Genomic DNA, 20,064 nt, shown 5'->3' with positions numbered 1-20,064 from the left:
CGCTGCGCGCTGCGGCAGCGGTGCGCCTGCGCACTGTGCTGGTCTCCATGGCGGGGCCTCGGAGCCAAGACGAGGTTGAGTAGACTCGTTTTGAATTTTCTCCCCTCTGCTCCAGCACTTTGTGGACTTCCCTCCTCGCCCTGTAGGGCGCTCGGCGGCGGCAGGACTGGGGGAGTCGGAGGTTTGGCAGAGCTGTCTGCGCCGACAGATCGGACGCTACCTCCCAACCCCCCTTTCTTGCTGCTGCCTCCTCCTCCCGTCACCTCCTGACCCGCCTGGTCCCTGAGCAACCGCCCGCCCCCGCCCCCTGCCGCAGCCGGGCTCTGGTGGCTCCTTCTGCTCCACGCCTCGGGCCCTTTTCGGGGCCCCACGGGACAAGGCCTGCTGCCCCTCGCCCGGGACGGGGGTCTGCGGGCCCCGGGGAGACAGGCTGGAGTTGGTGGAGGTTAGGGTCTTGAGGGTTGCTCAGCCCAAGGACGCGCCACCGCCGAGGAGGATTCGGACCCCCGGGCGGCTGTGCCGGGTGTGTGGTCCTATGCGCAGCCTCTGGCCCCGCTTTTTAGGGTTCTTTTTTTCTCTTTATGAGCGCCTTTGTATTTTTTTTTTTTTTTTAAGAAAGAGAAAGGCATCCTCCCACCTCCTACGCTTTTTGAGTTTTTTGTTTTTGTTTTTGTTTTTTGGTCTTAAACTTACCCAAAGGCCTATGTCTTATTCTCAAATAGTCTTGAGAATTCTAGTGGAACTTAGTTTTTCTGAGGGAGGATGGATGGAGAGATATTATCCATATCTCATAGTCGCTTTTTAAGGAGTTCATCAGAAATACTCCAAGAGGGGGACCTCAAAAAACAGCAGTTTAGAGTCAGGCACAACTGGATTGCAAAATTTGTGGGCAAAGCGGTATGTGTGCAGGTGAAGATAACTAAAGCTTTCCTTTGTTACGGTGCTAAAAGATGTACTACGATTAAGTAGACACCTGATATTTGAATCAGCCATAGACTATCAGAAAGGATTTAAACAGTTGTAAGCTAGAAATAATCTGTTGTTAGAGAGCAATGACAATGAAATTAATACATTTTTTTCAGTTTACTCACATTAGAATGCGGGCGGTAGAACCCTAATGCCTGGGTTTGAATTCTGCCTTAGCTACTTATTTTTTAACTTCTCTGTGCCACACCTTGGTCAACTGTGAGGTTAAGTACCACATAGTAAACGCCAACTATTATTACCATAGTTTTCCTTTGCGTGTCAGTTTAACTAGAAGCTTTGCCAACATGAACAAGTAGGAAAGACAAGTCTCATGGTTAGACGAATAAAATGAGAAAACCTCTGTGCTCAGTGCCTAGAAAAGAACTGGGCTTGCCAATAGCAACAGTGGTCGTTTAACCATGTGATTCATTGTAACTGTGAGAATTGTATGCATTAGCTAGACCACCTGAACTTGAAACTGTGTTCATTGAAGACTTGCTATTTAATCCACATTTTTTGAATTTGGTAAAAGTGAAAGAAATTTGACAGTTTCAGACATCATTCACCTTTAATAATAAGTGATTTTTGAGTTACAGCAGTAAGGTCTGAATGAAAATTCATAGAACCTGGAATAAATGTAATAGGTTCTTTTTCAGATAATGTTTAATTGATAATACATCATTGGTGAAATATATTTTTAAATGTGTTGTTAATAGATTAATTCATTATTGTTATTAATTTGAAATTATTAAAATAAGAAAATATTATACCTGATAATACAGGTTGATCCTAATTTGAATGGAAAAATATGATCAGTAAAATACAGAACCTAAATATGTGTTTAATAAGATAAACTTCAGTTTGCAAAGCAGAAGTGTTGAATTCACTGAAATACGTTTTTCATTTGAGACCTTTTGTTAAGGGAAACTTAGTTAACAAGTGTTCCAAGATAACCTGGACTTCTACTATGATGGCTTTTTTTCCCAACGTGGCTTATGTGTTGTGTTTGGTATTCCCTCCATGTGATACCTACAATAGTTAGTGCTTTTACTTTGCCTGTGTTTCTTTACTTAGAACATTAACTTCAAGCTTTTGGTTCTAATGATTTCCTACATGATTTCGTTTACTTTGGTCCTTATGAAGACACATTGTTATCCAGAGAACCACAGCATGGGAAATATGTTTCTCTTTAATATAGGTTTATTTTTTTCTGTATATGATGACATGGTGTGGTATGATATAAAGACTATACATGAGCTTTGGAGTCCTAATTGGCTTTTGGTGACTTTTTCCTACTTAGTTTTGAATCTGAACTCTAATGTTTTGTGATCTTAAGTTATTTGGCAGCTTTGATTTTCTTATCTATAAGTAGAGATAATAAGATCTACTTCAGAGTCATTGTGAGGATTAGATGAAATAATTTGTAAATCCCTCAAAGAGCAAAAAGATAAAAAGAGGTATGTATGTGCAGGGTAAGAAATGGGTAGAAACCAAGATTACAGGGAAGTTTATAGAGAGGGCAAACCTTAGAGAAAAGAGGTATTGTGAACACTGGCCTTAAAGTTTTTTCACTGAAAAAGGAAAAGTTAAAGTAGATTGTTTGTTGTTTACATGTATTTGCATACATTTAACATTTTGATGCTGATTTAACACACTATACTTTCTTAAACCCATCTTTTAAAAAATAAATTATTCTACAACATATTTGTGAACTAGGAGTCTTGATTTAATTTTTGACACCGCTGATTCATAGCAATTTTGTATACATCATAAAAGGAGCATTGTATTGTTCATCCTAAAAGGTGAGGGAAATTTTATTTTCTAAAGTACTTTTGAGCAGTATTTTTAAATGTAATTAATAAGGTCAGACACTGATTTTAAATATAAGATTTCAATATCCTTTAAATCTTGAGACACTAATCAAGGTACCTAGAATTAAGAGATATTCTAAACTTCAAAAGTTTTCATCCTTCAATTATCCTATTTGGGGATTTACTCTTAAATTATTGGTTTTAATGGAAAAATTTTACCATACAAAAGTCTATAGGGAAAACTCAACAAAATAATCAAATATTAAGGTAATTTTAAAAGAAATTATAGCTGAGAATTACCTCTAATGTTTTGAACATATAGATTTGCTGTTGAACAAAATCAAAACAGCAGTAGCCCCAGTATGGTCCACAGAAGCTTTGAGTAACTACAGTCTGAATAATGTCTTCCCCTCTGCCCCTTTTCCCTATAAATTAGAACATCAAACTTTTAATTTAACAGTTTCTTCCTAATCTTTGCTTTTGATATAAGGTAAAATCCACTTTTTAAAGTGTGATGTAAAACATTCTAGAAAGCAGTTTGCCAACAAAATTTGTCTTAGTGTATGTTATGAAGTCCAGTCATCATTAACTCTCTAGATGACATATTTAATACTTTCTCTTTTCTTTCTGTTCTCTTTGTCCAATCCCAATACTACGTACTTAAGACATATACTTATCAAATTCCAGGATTTTGTAAGTGGAGTGTGGGGAGGGGGGCCCTTACCACAAACTTCTGTGGCTCTGAAATATCTCCAATTAGGAAATATTTTCGTTGTGGAGACAAATGCAATTTACTGTGGAGTTCTTTGTTTCTGTAATAATTATAGAATGTGGAAGTTGAAACAAAGCCTTAGTCCAGATCCCTAATTTTAGGTAAGGAAACCAACACAGAGAAGTTAAGTAACCCCTGGACACACTTAGTCTTCCAGAAATAGTCTTTAGTTTACTTTAACTGTGTCAATTGGTGGTTCAACTATACCAGGCTGGTAATGGCTGTTTAACATGGTAAAATCTGCATAACAAAGTCTAGTAGCTTTCTTTATGTGTAGAAAAATAAATATACATTGAATGCATTCTCATTACAGAAAAAAATGCTGCTGTGAAGACATAATTACAGTTTTCACATAAATGAAGCACAGCTATCATAATTCAGTGCACCAAAAAGGAAGAACTTCAATGGAAAAGAGTGCATTTCTGGGGATAATAGAATGCTTGAGGCCTGAATTTAAACTGGAGCTGCTGCCTAAAGGTAATAATTGTATTTTTAACTAATTGAAGGTAATTAGCTGTATAAAAGTTAATATTATCTACTACATAGTAATGAAAATGTCAAAATACGCTTTGTATGTAGGTACTTTGTTCTGTTTATGGTTACCAGTTGGAAAAGAACATTTTATACCTAGCTATTTGATTTTAGTATCTTCATTCTTTAAAATTTTACTTTGACATAGTTAATTGAAAGTTAGGGGTAATAATTTGGAGCATGTGCTGACATTGAGGTTAGATGGGAAAATTGGGTATTTTAAGTCACCCTACAGTTAGCAGGATTGAGGAGTATAATGCAGGTTGATGAAAGAATTAGGGGAGGAAGGAGTAATACTTTTCACTTCATTCAAATTATTTTTTGTAAAGGATGTCTGTAACTTAAAAATGTACTTTTAATCTCCAGTTCAACATCACTTTGGTCAACAGATGTTGAAACCCACTTTTCCATATAGTAACCACAAAAAACCTTGTTTATCCCGTAGTATAGACATACTGCATACTGAAAGGAAAAATTTGAGTTTTGTGTTCCCAGAAAGTAGTAGGAAAAGAAGTTATCTTTCTTCCATTGGCAAAATCCCAGTATGGGCAAAGCTCTGAAATGAGTGGTTTATGTGCAGCAGTCTTCCTGTGTTATCACCCAACCCTATCGCTAGTGCACTTCCCCAGGGCATTCCTCCTGCCCTCCCTCTTCACTGCAGCATCTAAGCTCAGGCCTACTGAATCCCTTTTGAGTACTCTGAGCCTCAAGTGTACTTGCTTTCTCACCTCCAAATTTAAACTTCTCAAAGTAGCTCTTTTTAACTCATCTTAAAGGAAAAAAGCTATCCTTATATAAATTTATATAAACACAGATTTGTTAATGACTGACAGTCTCTTGAGAGTTTTTTTTTCTTTTTAAGAGAAAATGCTTATTAACGGCAATGAAAATTTCATCGATAAAGTTTCAGACAGGAAAAGAGAAAGTAAGTAAAACGAAAAAAAATTAGATCAGTAGCGGTAATTTGTAATGGAATCAGGGCACCTGTTAGGAAACTGAGAGCAAGTTTTCATAATTTTTTCCCCTAAGCTGTTTTCACTTTTTACCTCTCCATCCCAAGATCCCTTTTGGATCTGTCTACAGAATGTTTTCTCAGTGGCTGCAATTCTGCGTAGTTAGAACTCCAGCTTTTTCATGGGGTCAGGGATCTTTAGATTGCTTGCAGGTGTGCTTTTCTGTGTTAGGGACTGCCTGTAATAAATCTCAACCTGGAAAAGTAGAGAACAAAAATGAACAAAGAATTTCTTTTAGCATCTTTAATTTGTTAAGCTATCCAAAAACAAAAAGACAAACAAAACAAAACTTAAAAGCCATGACTAATGAAGGAAGGAGGGAGCTTTGTTACCTTGAAAGAGTTCCTATTGTAATAGTAAAGAGTGAGTTTTGGGATGTTCTTGCTCAGCCACTTAGTATATTTGTCATCTTTGGAAAGTTACTTAATTGCCTGAGTCTTATTTCCTTATATGTAAATTGGAGCAAGTAACTGAAGTACAGGTTTGTTATATTAAATGGATTAAGTAAAGTGACATATATAAAACACTGAGCATAGTGCTTTACTATGGTAAGTGCTCAATAAATGAATGATAACCTTATAACCTTGAGCAGTGAGCCTGTTTCCTTTTCTGTAAAATATTGATAATAGGTCCTAGAATAGCAGAATGTTAATAATTCTAGTTAGTAATTATTAAGTATAATAAGCACTCAGTAAACATTATTTTGTAGCTATGATAAATAATACATTTATAATCTTCATATCTTTCATCATAATAGTGCTTATATTTAAAAAAAAAAATTAGGCATTATGCTGTACACCAGAAATGGACACATTGTAGCTGACTATATATACTTCAATTTAAAAAATTGGTATATTAAAAAAATTTAAAAGTCTCAAAAATATTTGTAATCTTAATATCATCATGTTTAGATAGCATTTCAATATATTTTACTATAAAAAATTAAATTGTATTCTTTTTTTAAATTTGTTGAAGTATAGTCAGTTTACAATGTATCAATTTCTGGTGTACAGCATAATGCTTCAGTCATACATATACATGCATATATTTGTTTTCATATTCTTTTTCATTATAGGTTTCTACAAGATATTGAATATGGTTCCCTGTGCTATACAGAAGAAATTTGTTTATTTTATATATAGCAGTTGGTATCTACAAATCTTGAACTCCCAGTTTAAATTGTATTCTTGACAACAATTATTTCAGTTTTAGTAAGTCCCTCAGTAGGATTTTATTTTCAGTTGGATCTAACTTTGTAAAAGTTTTCTCTTTGAATAGAGGTTTTTTAAAATTTTTATACTCAGTCTACATTAGAAGTTAGTCAATAAACAATAGTTAAATGAATTTTTAAAGTCATCAGAATAATCAACTATTAGAAACATAAAATCTTAGAACTGAATGGGATCTTTAAAGAACTGGGAATTTAAGTTTAGAGAAGTTAATAATTTGGGGATTTTCATCAAATCTAGGCTGAGCCCTTGTTCTTTCTCTACTATATTTATCAGATGTGTGAATTTTTAAACCAGACAGTAATACTAAAATAGAGCCTTAGTCATCTAAAATGTAAATTTTTTTTACAATTTTTCATTTTTTTCAAAGATGGTATATTTAGAAGCTTTATACTAAGCCCAGGTAAGTTTTGATTACATCAGTGAAATGACTGGTGTTTTTTGCTCTTAAGAACCAAAGGATTTATTTATAAATAGGTGAAATTTTTACCTTAGTTTGCATTATTATAGGTAGTAAAAATAATTTATTGAGCACTGACTTGTACTAGGAACTGCACCGAGCCTTTTGCATACATTACTTTATTTGACCTTTATAACCACTGTATGAGGTAGATGCAGCATCATGGCCAGTTTGCAGAGGAGAAAACTAAAGCTTGAAGTAGTTAACTAATTTGACAAGTAAGTATAAAGCTGAAATTCAAACCCATACCATATGACTACAGAACACTGTCTTCAAGTATTTTATACAATTTTACTGATAACCCTCTCAGCTTGTATTTTAAAAGATGATGAAAAAATAGTATGTTTTCATGTCCACCCTATCTCCAACATTGTCCCAAGTATGGTAACTTAACCAAAAATTTGAGGTTAATTTTGAAGTTCATATACTATGATTTGTTATTGGCTTTAGTAGTGTCTGTAAGACAGTGTGATTGCTTTCTTCTTTTTTTAACTAAAGATTTTTTTTTTTTAAGAAAGTTTTAGGTTTACAGGAAAGTTGAGCAGGTAGTACAAAGATTTCTTCCTTCCTTTCTTTCATATTCCTTCCCCTAACTTCATACCACTCCCTCCTAGCACATAGCTTTCCTTATTATTAACATTTTGCCTTAGTATGGTACATTTTCTTAAAGTTAATGAACCAATATTGATACATTTTTATGAACAGGAAGTCCATAGTTTACATTAAGGTTCACACTTTGTGTTGTACAGTTTTATGAATTTTGACAAATCATGTCATGTGTCCACCTTTACAGTATCATAAAGCATTATTTCATCACCATAAAAATCTCCCATGCTTCATCTGTATGAACTCCTACATCCCCAACCTCTGGCAACTACTGATCTTGTCTGTAGTTTTGCCTTTTCAAGAATGCCATGTATTTGGAATTATACAGTATGCAGCCTTTCAGAGTGGCTTTTTTCACTTATCGGTATACATTTAAGGTTTCTTCATGTCTATGTGTGGCTTGATAGCCTATTTCTTTTAAATCACTGAACAATAATTCATTATATGAATATACCAGAGTTTACCCATTTACTTATTGAAGGACATATTGGTTGCTTCTAAGTTTCAGCAATCATGAATAAAGCTGTTATAACTACCCAGGTACAGGTTTTTGTGGAACATAAATTTTCAACTCATTTGGGTAAAGACCTAATAGTACAGTTGCTGGATTGTATGGTATGCCTATAGTTAACTTTGTAAAAGACTGTCAAACTATCTTCCAAAGTGGCTGTACTGTTTTATATTCCAGGCATCAATGAGTGAAAGTTCCTATTGTTCCACCTTTTTGCCAGTATTTAATAAATTTTTTTAAAAATATTAGTCATAGTAATAGGTGTGTTATGATATTTCATTGGTGATTTATTTTGCAATTCCCTAATGACATACAATGTTGAGCATCTTTTCGTATACATAATTGCCATGTGAATAACTTCTTTGGTGAAGTGTATCTTCAGGTCTTTTGACCATTTAAAAAATTTTTAAATTGGGTTTTCTTTTTCTTGAATTTTAAGAGTTCTTTGCATATTTTGGATACAAATCCTTTATCAGATACATATTTTGTAACTATTTTCTTCCAGTTTGTGGCTTTTCTTCTCATTCTCTTGATACTGTCTTTTGCAGAGCAGAAGTTTTTAATTTTAATGAAGTCCAGCTTATCAATTATTTCTTTCATGGATCATGCCTTTGGTATTATACCTAAAACATCTTTACTATACTCAAAGTCATCTAGGTTTTCTCCTATGTTATCTTCTAGTTTTATAGTTTTGCATCTTACGTTTAGGTCTTTGATCCATTCTGAGTTAATTTTTTTGAAGGATGTAAGGTATGTATCTAGATTATTATTATATTTTTGCGTATGGATGTATGTTTTTTCCAGCAACACTTGTTAAAAAGACTGTTCTCTATGTGATATATGGGCATATATGCTTTTATTTCTCCTAGGTAAATACATAAAATGGAATGGCTGTGCCATATGGTAGGTACATGTTTAACTTTTTAGAAAACTGCCAAAGTGATTCTCAAAAGAGCATATACTGTTTACGTTACCGTTGGTAATACGTGAGAGTTCCAATTGCTCCGTGTCCTCATGAACATTTGATACAATATCTTTTTAATTCTTTTTATTTTATTTTATTTATTTAATCGAAGTATAGTTTGTTTACAATGTTTATGTCTTTTTAATTCTAAAATTTTTAATAGATGTATAGTGGTATCTCATTGTGGTTTTAACTTTCATTTCCCTAATGACTAATGCTGTTCAGCATCTTTTCATGTGCTTATTTGCTAGCTGCATATCTTTTTTTCTTAACCACCTTCACCCATTTCTTCCATCTTCAACCTCTTGCATCTGGGAACTGACTAGTCTATTCTCTGTATTGGTGAGCTTTTGTTTTGTTTTTTTTTTTAGATTCCAGATATGAGAAAGATCATATGGTATTTGTCTTTCTCTAGCTCTCTAGCTAACTGCTTGTTTTCTGTAGCGAAAGGTCTATTAAAATATTTTGCCTACTTTTTATTGGGTTGTCTTATAATTGAGTTGAAAAAGTTCTTTACAGAGCTGAAACCCAGAGAAGATTCCTTTCCCAGGTATATGTTGCAAATGTTTTCTCCCAAATCTGTGATAAGCAGAAGTTTTTAATTTTTGTGCAGTCCAATTTGCAGACTTTATCTTTAATATTTTGTGCTTTTTTGTGTCATGTTTAAGACAGCTTTGCCAAACCCAAGGTCACAAAGAGTTTTCTCCTGTTTTCTCCCCTATATATTCCTAGTGTATAGGAATGGAACTGAGTTTTGCATATTGATCTTGTATCCTATCCTTGAATTTCTAAGTTAATTCTACTAGTTTTTTATGGATTCTTCAGGATTTTCTATATGTAAAACCGTGTCATCTGTGAATAGAGATGAGGATACAATTATTTTAAGTATTCTTTCATAATCCTTTGGATTTCTGGTAGTAATGTCTTTGTTTTCATTTCTGATTTTAGTTATTTGTGTTTTCTCTCTTTTTTTAATTGTCAGTCTAGCTAAAGGTTTGTCAATTTCACCAATCTTTTCAAAGAACCAAGTCTTAGATTCCATAATTCTGTTGTTTTCTATTCCGAATTTTGCTTATCTCCCGGCTACTCTTTATTATTTTCTTTCTTCTTCTAGATTTCAGTTTAGTTTGCTCTTTTTTTTAAGGTGTAAAATCAGGTTATTATTTTGAGGGTTTTTTTTTAAAGGCATTATTGCTCTAAATATCCCTCTGAGCACTGCTTTTCCTGCATCCTATAAGTTTGGATATATTGCGGTTATCTGTCATCACCCACTTCTGAGTTACTGATTTTATTTAGTTCTCCAGTATTTTATTTCTATCCTTAAACACACGTACACAAAATTATAATAGTGTTATTATTAGTTACAAAGACAGTGTTTGTTTAGGTTTTTCATAGTGTTATTAATTTATTTGCTTACCATTTTTCTAGCATCTCTGGACTTCCTTCTGGTATCATTGGTTTTCTGTGTGCTTTAGAAATTGCTTTCATGTAACGTCTATTCATTGTAAACCCTCAATTTTTTTAAATCTTAAAAATGTCTTTCACCTTTTGTAAAAAAATAGCTTTCAGCATATACAATTATATACTGAAAGTTACTTTTTAAATTATTCCTCCAGCTTCTACTGCCACAGTTGTTATTGAATAGTCTGATGTATATCTAATGTTAATACTCCACAGGTGATCTCTCTGTAGCTGCATTTTAGATCTTCTCTTTTCTTTTTAGAATTTTGTACATCGGGTATGGATTTCTTTTGATGTATCTGAGTACATTTTGTGCTTGCTTTATCTGTAGATTCATGTCTTCAGTTTTGAGAAATGGTCAGCCATTATTTCTTCAAATACTGTCTCTCATTCATTTTGTCTTTCTATCCTTCTGAGACTCCAGTTATAGGTATGCTATACTTTCTTATTCTCTTTTTCCTAGTTTTAAGTCTCTTCTTTATTTTTTTGTATTCTGTTTTTCCTATGATGCATTCTGGGTTATTTAAAAAAATCTATCTTCCAATTTAGTAATTCTTTCTTCTGCACCTAATCTTCTATTTACTTTATCCTCTGACTTTTTAATTTCAGCAATTATATTTTTTCATTTCTGAAAGCTCTATTTGGTTCTCTTTCAGATTAAACTTTTGATAGTCTCTTGTTGCTTGCTTATTCCTGTGATTCATTCTTTTATTTCTTTGAATATTAGTTATTTTATATTCAGTATTACATGGTTCCAATACTGAAGTCTTTATTGGGTATCTAAATCTACTGACTTTTTTTATGATGGCTTATTTCCTTTTGTTTTTGGCACTCTTCATTTGTAAGCTTGTATTTGATTGAGCTTAATGTGATGGAAAACAAAGCCTTAATTGGGCTGGTGTTCCTCCAAACAATAGCTGCATTTGTTCTTACCAGAAGCCAGACTACACTATTGGCCCAGGACCTTTCAGGTTCCTACTCATATTTTGGGAGTTCTCCTGCCCTACCAGCTATTTATCCAAGCCCATTTCCCAGTCACAAAACCTAGGTATTAGCACTGCCCTTGGGGAAATTTTCCTATTTGCTTGTGCTCATCACTTAGGTTGTTTTTTTTTTTTTTTTTAATTTTTTTTTTTAATTGAAGTAAAGTCCATTACAATGTGTCAGTTTCTGGTGTACAGCATAATGTCCCAGTCATGCATATGCAGACATATATTTGATCACTGAGGTTTTAGATCACAGCTGTTGCATTTTTTTGGGAGGGAGGAGGCCATAGAGAAGGTCACGGAGTGGCCTCTGATTTTTGTTCTTTCTATAGCAGCTCCCAGCCACAAAATAAAGATTTTGCTTTATATCAACTTTCTATTTTTTGTCTCTAGCAAGAGAGCCTTCTACATATTGCCATTAGTGAACTTTATTTTTTAAACTCCTTCTAAATGATATTAAGTAATATACATATAGTGTAAAAAATTCAAAACAGTAGTGAAAGTTATAAAATTACTCTTTTATAGCCCTAGAGGTAACTACAGGTTTTTGGAATTTTTGTAATAAATTAAATTAGAGTATAAGTGATAATTTAAAATCTTAAAAGAAAAGCAACTTTAAGATATTTTATAGTTATATATTAAAAAGAAGATTAATTGCATAGCCTATTATAACATATTTAAGTAGAATTACTTATAATATTAAAAAATATAAAATAGCAAATGCATTTTATGAAACCTTGTAGGTTAATTTTACAAATGTATGTGCTTTTTTGGGAGAGGGGAGTGAAGTAATTAGGTTTATTTATTTTATATTATAAAGTTTTCAGTGGTATTCTTTACCAATTTCATTTTTACTTTAATTTTGAGATATAAAACATCTCAAAACTCTTTAGATCATGCAGAACCCAATAATCAGTATAAAATACTGGGCCAGGGTTTTTAATCTCAGGACCATTGACATCTTAATGTGGGGCCTATCCTGTGTGTAAAAATGTTAAGTGCTTTAGTTGATCAGACATTTAAACTTTTTCAGCTATTAAATAATAGAAGAAAATGGAACTGAATATGATATCAGCATGGAACAGTCTATTGATTCACTAAGAGTCAACCATAATGATTCTGAAGAGTCAAAAACAGATTCTCAAGTATTTCAGGTAGGGATTCAGCTGGGAATTTTTTTCCATTCTAAGGGAAAACGACATGCCATTTAAAAATTTTTTATGCTTAAGTAGTGTTATATTTAATGTATTCAAGAATTTAATTTTCCACATTTCTGTTATGTATTTAATTTTATAGAGCTTTTACTTAAAGTAATATATTCATAAAAATGTATATACAAAGAAAAATCTGTATGTTGAATCTATATATTTCATAATTTCAGATTTCATTCCTGTGGAGAATTTGAAATAAATTGTTCAAAAATCAACAATTTCACTTAGAAGTTCTTTCTGTCTGTATCAGTCTATGAATTGGTAACTTTTGCAAAATGTAAAGTGAATAACTGAAAAATGAATGTTTCCATTTTATTATAGACATTCTATTTTTAAAATTGTAACATTATATTTTACAAACACCCAAGTGTTTTTTTTTTTTTTTTCCCTTTGCAAAAGCACCTAACCTGTATGGATTCCAAGGATGCTTCCTTTGGACAAAATGGTTCTCCTAGAGTTTTACCCATCACCACTCATGAAGCAGATAATTCACTCACATCACGGAATATACCAGGGCCCCTGACTCAGACACAGACTCTTTCTGCAGAGCAGTTTCACCTAGTGGACCAAAATGGGCAACCTATTCAATATGAGCTTCAGTCATTGGGGGATTCTAATGCACAAATGGTGAGTAGATTTTTTAAATAACCAGTTTTATGCTATTTAGCAAACTGTATTAGTCTTACTAGATGACTTTAATTTCATGACACTATTGACTCACATTGCTTTGAAAATACTATTTCCATGACATTCATTTTTAAGTTATATAAAGATTTTAAAAGATTTCCTCTCAGGGCTACAAGTAGTACTTGAAACCGATACATTCCAGCCACCGTAGGCAAACTGGTGCTTTGAGATCAGCTGGAAATACATCATAATCTGTAACTAGTGCTAAAGTGCCAGGGCTTACATACAATTTACAATTACTTTTTGTATATACATTTTGCTGAACTCAAGGTTACAACATCTCATTTACTGATTTGCATACCACATGCTGGGGTGTGCTTTCTTGAAGAAAAAGAAAGTAATGGAAGTACCAGTGGAATACTGGAAGTTAGACATACCTATCTACCTACAAGGATCAGTAAGGGTATTTGTGATGTGAATATCCATGCATAAAGTTGAAAATGCTGCTTTGAACTGTTTTAAAGTTGGTCAAAAGTATTTATGACCAAGTTTGTAGTGTGAATAGAAGAGGTGAAAGATGATTTTGATTAAAACTATTGAGAAAAATTTCTAAATTGCTCTTTGATTAATAATACATTTACATCAGTAATAATGTGAAGAACAATTTATGTCTCTTGTTTGCCTATATTTTCCAAATTTTCTACAATGAATATTAATTCAATAGTAAAAATTATTTTAAAAATCACAACTTCAGTTATAAATTATACCATAAATAGGCAGCCACTTAACCTAAAATTAATCCTTGTTTTCATTTCTAGTCTAGAGCATTCTAAAATTAATCTGTGTTCTTTTGCTCCCTTATAAACCAGCTAAATTTTGGGGTTGAGAGTAATTGGTTGAAAGGTGGCTAATTGTAGACAACGTTTTTTGTATGTTCAGACTCAGTGTATTTCTGGGCTTACTTCAGGACTGAAGTGCAAAGCAATGGTAAGCTTCTCTAACCATACTGCATCACCAGCAGGGATTAATATGCAATGAGTAATCTGAATGTGGACTAATTCATTTTAATATTTCATGCCCAGAATGAAATACTTATGTAATTTCCCCTGTTATCTGACATTTATTCTAGTTTCTGTCTTGACATTTAGAAAGTCTGTATGTTCCATTAGAAGAATAAAAGGATCTAAATGTGTGAAGGGTCATCATTTTACACATGCTTTTCTGAAAAGCACATTAAAGTTGTTTGCATCTGAAACAAGTTAGAGTTCCCAGTCTCTTTGTAATTCTATTAAACTTTCTGTATAAAGTGACTATAAAGGTGATTTTACATTGCTTGGGGTAGGAGATGATACAGAAGGTTATTTGAAGCTATGAAGTAGTAATCATGTGGCATGAGCATGGAAATAAATGTAAGGAACATGGAGTGTACGAAGGTATTGTCTCCAAAGAACCGAAGATCAGAAAGTGGTTAAAAGGAGACAGTCTCTTGGGTTTGAATTTCAGCTCAGGACTATATAGCTTACGTGAGTATTGTAACCAGTGTGTGACAATTTCTTTGTGTATTAAATGTATATAATTTGTATACATATGATGAGAATTAAATAGGGTAATACATGTGAAGTCCTGCTACACAGTATGCACTCAACAAATTTAAGCAGTTTTATCATCAGAGTTTAGTTATTTTTTCATGTTGAATTGTTAAGAGGTATGGCAAGATACTTTTATCTCAAGAAACTTGGTAAACACTAGGGGAGGGAAACAATTTCTACTCTTAATTTCTGAGAAGTATTTATGATTACATTTAAAACATTGTACATTTCTGAGAGTTTTTGTTTGTTTGTTTTTAATCCAAATTTAAAGTTTTTCAAAGACTCTTAAAAGTAAGAATGTCACCGTCTATCTCAGGCCATCAGCAAAGTTTTCACGTTTTACATAGCAAAAGGGGAGTCTGGGAAAGTGGGTTGGAATGGTTAAGTAGAGTTACTTGCACTAGAGAAAACTGAGGACAGCGGATTTCAGGTAAAACAGTAAAACTCAGTAGGAGAGCAGTATGTTAGGTGATATAGTTTATGAGGTGTCCAAAAAGACTAGAAATACAGGCTAAACTTATTTTTGAATAATACGTTAGTTGTATTTTTAAATGATAGGCTCAAAATGTTTTTCTTCAAGTTCAGACCCCTTTTTAGTTGACATGCCTCTGAATTTGAGGCAGTGGATTTATTTGTTAAACTGGAAAAAAAAAAGGAAATAATAAATATACAATTTCCCTATGTTTTCTGACTTTTGGGGCACTCTTTCGTATTCCTTATGGACCAAGACAGGGTATATAAAATTGCAGAGATATAAAAATAAATCTTGTTTAATTAGACATCTAACAAGTTACTGTTTTTAAATGAAAATGACTTAAAATATGAGATAAATGATTACCAGACAAATAGGTCAAACATGTGTGGATAATATAGTAAGTAGAAAATAGTAGATGTATTTAGTCCCGTAAGAGACTTGTTCAGATTACTAAATAATTAGACCTCACACCCATGTATGATTAAGACCATAGGTAGTTAAGGTCATAGGATATAAGGTCAAATTGCCTGTTTTGAATCCTAGTTTTACCACATACCAAGTGTGAGACTGTGGGAAAAAATTTTGTGTACCTCAGTGTTTTCATCTATAAAAGGAGAAAAATAATAGTATCTACTGTAGAGTTAGGCATGTCTAATAATTTTCTAAGTAATGATTTTGTTGAATCATTATAAACTTACGCATTTGGTTTTTTTTTAAATGCTTCCAAGATGATTGTTGCCAGCCCATCAGAAAATGGACAGGTGCTGCGTGTAATTCCATCTACCCAGACAGGAATGACCCAAGTGATTATACCTCAGGGGCAGCTTGTGGATGTCAATAGTCCTCAGGGTGAGTAATAATGGGATACAGGGGATTTGAGAATGTTTTAAAGAACAAGTATATATATATTTCAGAAAATCACCTCATGTTAGTTAATGCTAAAATTGATCTCTTTGGGTAAGATTGTGAACTGAATAATTAGAAAAAGTTTCTTAGCCCAAATAAATTTCAAGTTCATTTTTCAACTCCTGTCTAGGTTAGCTGTCTATTTCATTTTGGAATTCTATGAAGCTGGTTGACTCTTGCTTCCTCCCAAATGACCAGTGAGCATAAAATAAATTCTTCTTAATTTTAATAACAGTAATAATGACAGCAACAATAGCAAGAATATAGTGCTAATAGCTACTGGAGAAAGGTTTACATTTGTATTTTTATCAGTATTGTTGTTAGACATGTGACATTACTTTTTATTTAACTATTCTTATCCTCTTTGCTCTTTTCCTCTTTACTTTTGGTCCTTCAGATTTAGAAAGACTCGTAGGCTCTACTTCTTTTTATTTTATTCTTTCCTTAACTATTTGAACATATCCCTGTTAGTATCCCTATCTCGTCTTTTTACTTCCCTTCCTTTTCTCTCTATTTGAATATTTCTATCTTTTCTAACATCATAGCTACACTGTTGTCATTTTTCATAGAAAATGACTTAGAATAGATGTTCTTTAGTGTTATGATTCTTTGTCATTGATGACAGTTATTAAAACTTAAGGAAAAAGACATACTTTGCAGAAAATATTATAAATATGATATAGAAACCAAAAAGAGTTTTACATTTTCCTATTATATTTGAAACTCTTAATATAACATTTATTTCTGCTAGTTTTATATCTTAGCTGTTCAATGTAAGTTCCAAAACTTAATTACAAGTAGTTTAGTAATTAGTATTACAGTTTTAAAGTAAACAAGTTTATCAGAGAAATTCTGAATAAGGCATTGTAAGTTTGTTATCTCTAGCTTCAGAGTGTATCTTCCCTTTCCTATTTCAAATATGTGAGTTCCAGTTAATTACATTCTCATGGTCATTTTCAAGATACTGATGTTGCTTTGTTGTTGTTATTGTTGTTAAGATGTCTCTGAAGAGAAACCCAGTGATAGAAACTTACCAGCTGTAAGAGTGGATGCTCTAGCAGACAATAACAGTGGTTACGTTCTTCATCCACAAGCATCCCTCACATTGTCCAAAAAGACGGTGACCAGGTGAGTCAGTGGGAAAGAGGAACTCATCTTCTGCTATCACTATGGAAATCTCTTTTTAAATTAATATATTTAAAGCTGGCTGACTCTAGAAAAGATCAGAAATTCAGGAAATGGAGTAAACTATCATCAAATACGTCCCTAATTATTTTAATAGCATCTTGGCAGCAGGGAAGCTACTTTAGAAGCTATAAATGGCCAAAGTGCTGTTCTTCCTTAGGGACACTTGCCTGTTATCTTTTGAAGCAATCTGAAGACATCTGGCACTAATGGAGTTTTTAAAATAAAGAAATATACATTCTAGTTCCTAAAATTTTTAATTGTTCATCATATATTTATGCACTTAACTCATTTGTGGTAAAATGTTTAAAATGTTTTTTGTTAATGTCTGTTTTTTTTGCCTTAAAATAACACTTTATAATAATTTAAGGAAATACAGACATGCATTTTGTATTATTTATATTCTTTAAATTCTCTATGAAAATATTTTAAACTTAACACAGTATTTGTGACATTTAATCTTATAACTTGATAAAATATCATTTTACTGTTAACAGGTCACCTCAAGATGGTTTATTAGTGTGTTTTTTAGTAAATAAAAAATAATTCTATAATGAGAAGCACGCAAAATAAGCTCTGAGAGAGACATATAAAACACTTGAATTTGTTGAGACTAGGTATTTGGAAGAACAAACTTAGGCCTTTGCTTTAGCAATTGATAAAATAGTAGTAATTGAGTGCTCGCTTCTGGAGCACATATACTAAAATAGTAGTGATTGAAAAAAATCATAATTACAGTAATTAGTCCAACCTGTCATTATTATCACAGTTTCTAATTTATGACCTTGATGTTGTCTTTGACAGCGGTGAAGAGGATAAAGCAATTGAATGCTATGTGTGTGTATAACTTATATATTTTTATATTCCCCTCCATCTCATCCCATCCCAGAATGCTTGAAGAACCCTTTTTGGCTCCACTTCAGCCACTTTCTTCTAACACACCTATCTGGGCCTGTCGTCTTAGGAGCTGTGAGGTGAGTTAAAATAATCCTTACATAGATTTGCATAATTGATTATAACTACAGTTCATCTCAAAATGTCCATTTTGAGTAGAAGTTATATCTGTAATATTTTGTTCATGTTTGTGCTCTTATCTATTGTTTTATTCCTTAGAAGACTGTACTCTCTGTTAAAGCAGATTTCATGTAAATCTCTTCACATTTCACTACCATTACTTCCCTGGCCAACTCTTTTCCCTTGTCTTCCATGAAGCTTCACTATCGTATTTCCTTTTCTTTCTTTGCTTGCACTTGTTTCTTTTCATATTCTCAGTGGAAAATCTTCAAGATTCACCATTTGACCTTGATTTATTTCTCTATATTTTATCCCTTGAAGAGCTTATCAATTTTGTTGACTTTCAACTCTCACTTGTATAAAAATGATTCCCAAATCTATATCACCAGTTCTTTAATTCTGCCCTTGTTCTTGTCCAAGATCTCAAGCTACTTACTTGCAACTTTACTCGGATTTCATCTCAAATTCACCATATCCTAATTAGAAATTATCTACCATACCACAACTAGCTCTTCTTCCTAAAGTCCTTGTCTGTGTAATGACAAATACCATTTCCTTAGATACAAAGTTTTAAACTAATTTCTTCCTTTCCCATATTCAGGTAGTCACCTGATTCTTTTGGTGTTGCCTTTAAAGTCTCTTTTTTGGCTGGGATGCCGGGGGAGTCTCTTCTACAGATCTTTGTTTTCTTAAACTCAGTTACATTAACAGCTTTCCTGTTAATTTCTTTGACTCTTCTACTTCTTTCTCTTTTTTTTTCTTTTGCAGGGAAGGGGTAGTTAGGTTTATTTATTTATTTGATTTTTCACTGGAGGTACTAGGGATTGAACCCAGTACCTCAGGCGTGCTAGGCGTGCGCTCTACCACTTGAGCTATACCCTCCCCCCCGACTCTTCTATTTCTAATCCTTACTGTGCAGTTTTCTAAAGCTACTTATCTTTAAATATTACTTTCTTTGTGTTTTCTGACTGCTTAATAAAAAGTTCAGTGTTATTTTTTTTCTAAATCCTTTAGCCACTTGTTGCTAGTGTTCAAGGTCTTCATAACCTGGTATCACCTTATCTTGTCCTATTTATTTCTTACTTTTCTCCAACTCATCTTTCATTTTTGTTAGTCTTCCTACTTTCTACAGAAACTGCAGAATCTTCCTTTATCTCCTCCTTCACTTGTTTTTATTTCTACTTCCTAATATGTTATTTTTTTCTTCTACTTACCTTTCTAACTACTGTTCTTCAAATCCCAGTGCAAGTCCTGTGTGTCTTTTCTGTAATAATCTAATGATTACTTTAGCTTTTACCAATTTATCTCTTTAAAGTCTTTGATATTTGTTATCATTACCATTCTTAATTATTGGCTTCCTTGGTTGTTCATTATTACATTACATTTAGACTATATACTTTTTGAAGAAAGGTACCATATAACTATACATGGTAATGAGTATTTAATTATTAAGATGCTTCATTGTTTTAAACAAACCTTAAAATATAGGAAGGAGAAGCATTACTTCAGTTTTAATATTTTGGGAAAATTTCTTATAATAAAGTCTAATGATGTATTACATTTGTTAGGACATTGTCATTGTTGTTGCTTTTCTAAGTCATATATATGTATGATAGTATAGATAGTAAGATTTTTTTCCCCCTTACACTCTTTGTTAGTCATGGTTTTTCAGTGATTTCCTGAAGTTACTTATCTTGTTTGATGAGGATTTTTAAAATCATTGTTATAAACTTCATGGAATGCTATG

The 20,064-nt window shown here is 32.8% G+C and overlaps 1 protein-coding gene across 1 annotated transcript in view; it reads left to right on the top strand.

The window, feature by feature from the left end:
• Positions 1-94: 94 nt before the first annotated feature.
• CARF (calcium responsive transcription factor) overlaps positions 95-20,064 on the top strand; it is a 42,819-nt gene continuing 22,849 nt past the window's right edge. The window contains 7 exon segments of the mRNA XM_074364158.1: positions 95-523; positions 3,863-4,026; positions 12,344-12,464; positions 12,921-13,148; positions 15,941-16,061; positions 17,117-17,246; positions 18,193-18,277. Coding sequence (XP_074220259.1) covers positions 12,387-12,464; positions 12,921-13,148; positions 15,941-16,061; positions 17,117-17,246; positions 18,193-18,277 — 642 coding nt within the window. The 5' untranslated portion in view covers positions 95-523; positions 3,863-4,026; positions 12,344-12,386.

This window comes from Camelus bactrianus, chromosome 5 (genome assembly GCF_048773025.1).
Source record: "Camelus bactrianus isolate YW-2024 breed Bactrian camel chromosome 5, ASM4877302v1, whole genome shotgun sequence".
Classification (NCBI taxonomy): domain Eukaryota; kingdom Metazoa; phylum Chordata; class Mammalia; order Artiodactyla; family Camelidae; genus Camelus; species Camelus bactrianus.
Note: the sequence above shows the minus strand (reverse complement) of the source record. Positions and strands in the feature narration are given on the sequence as shown.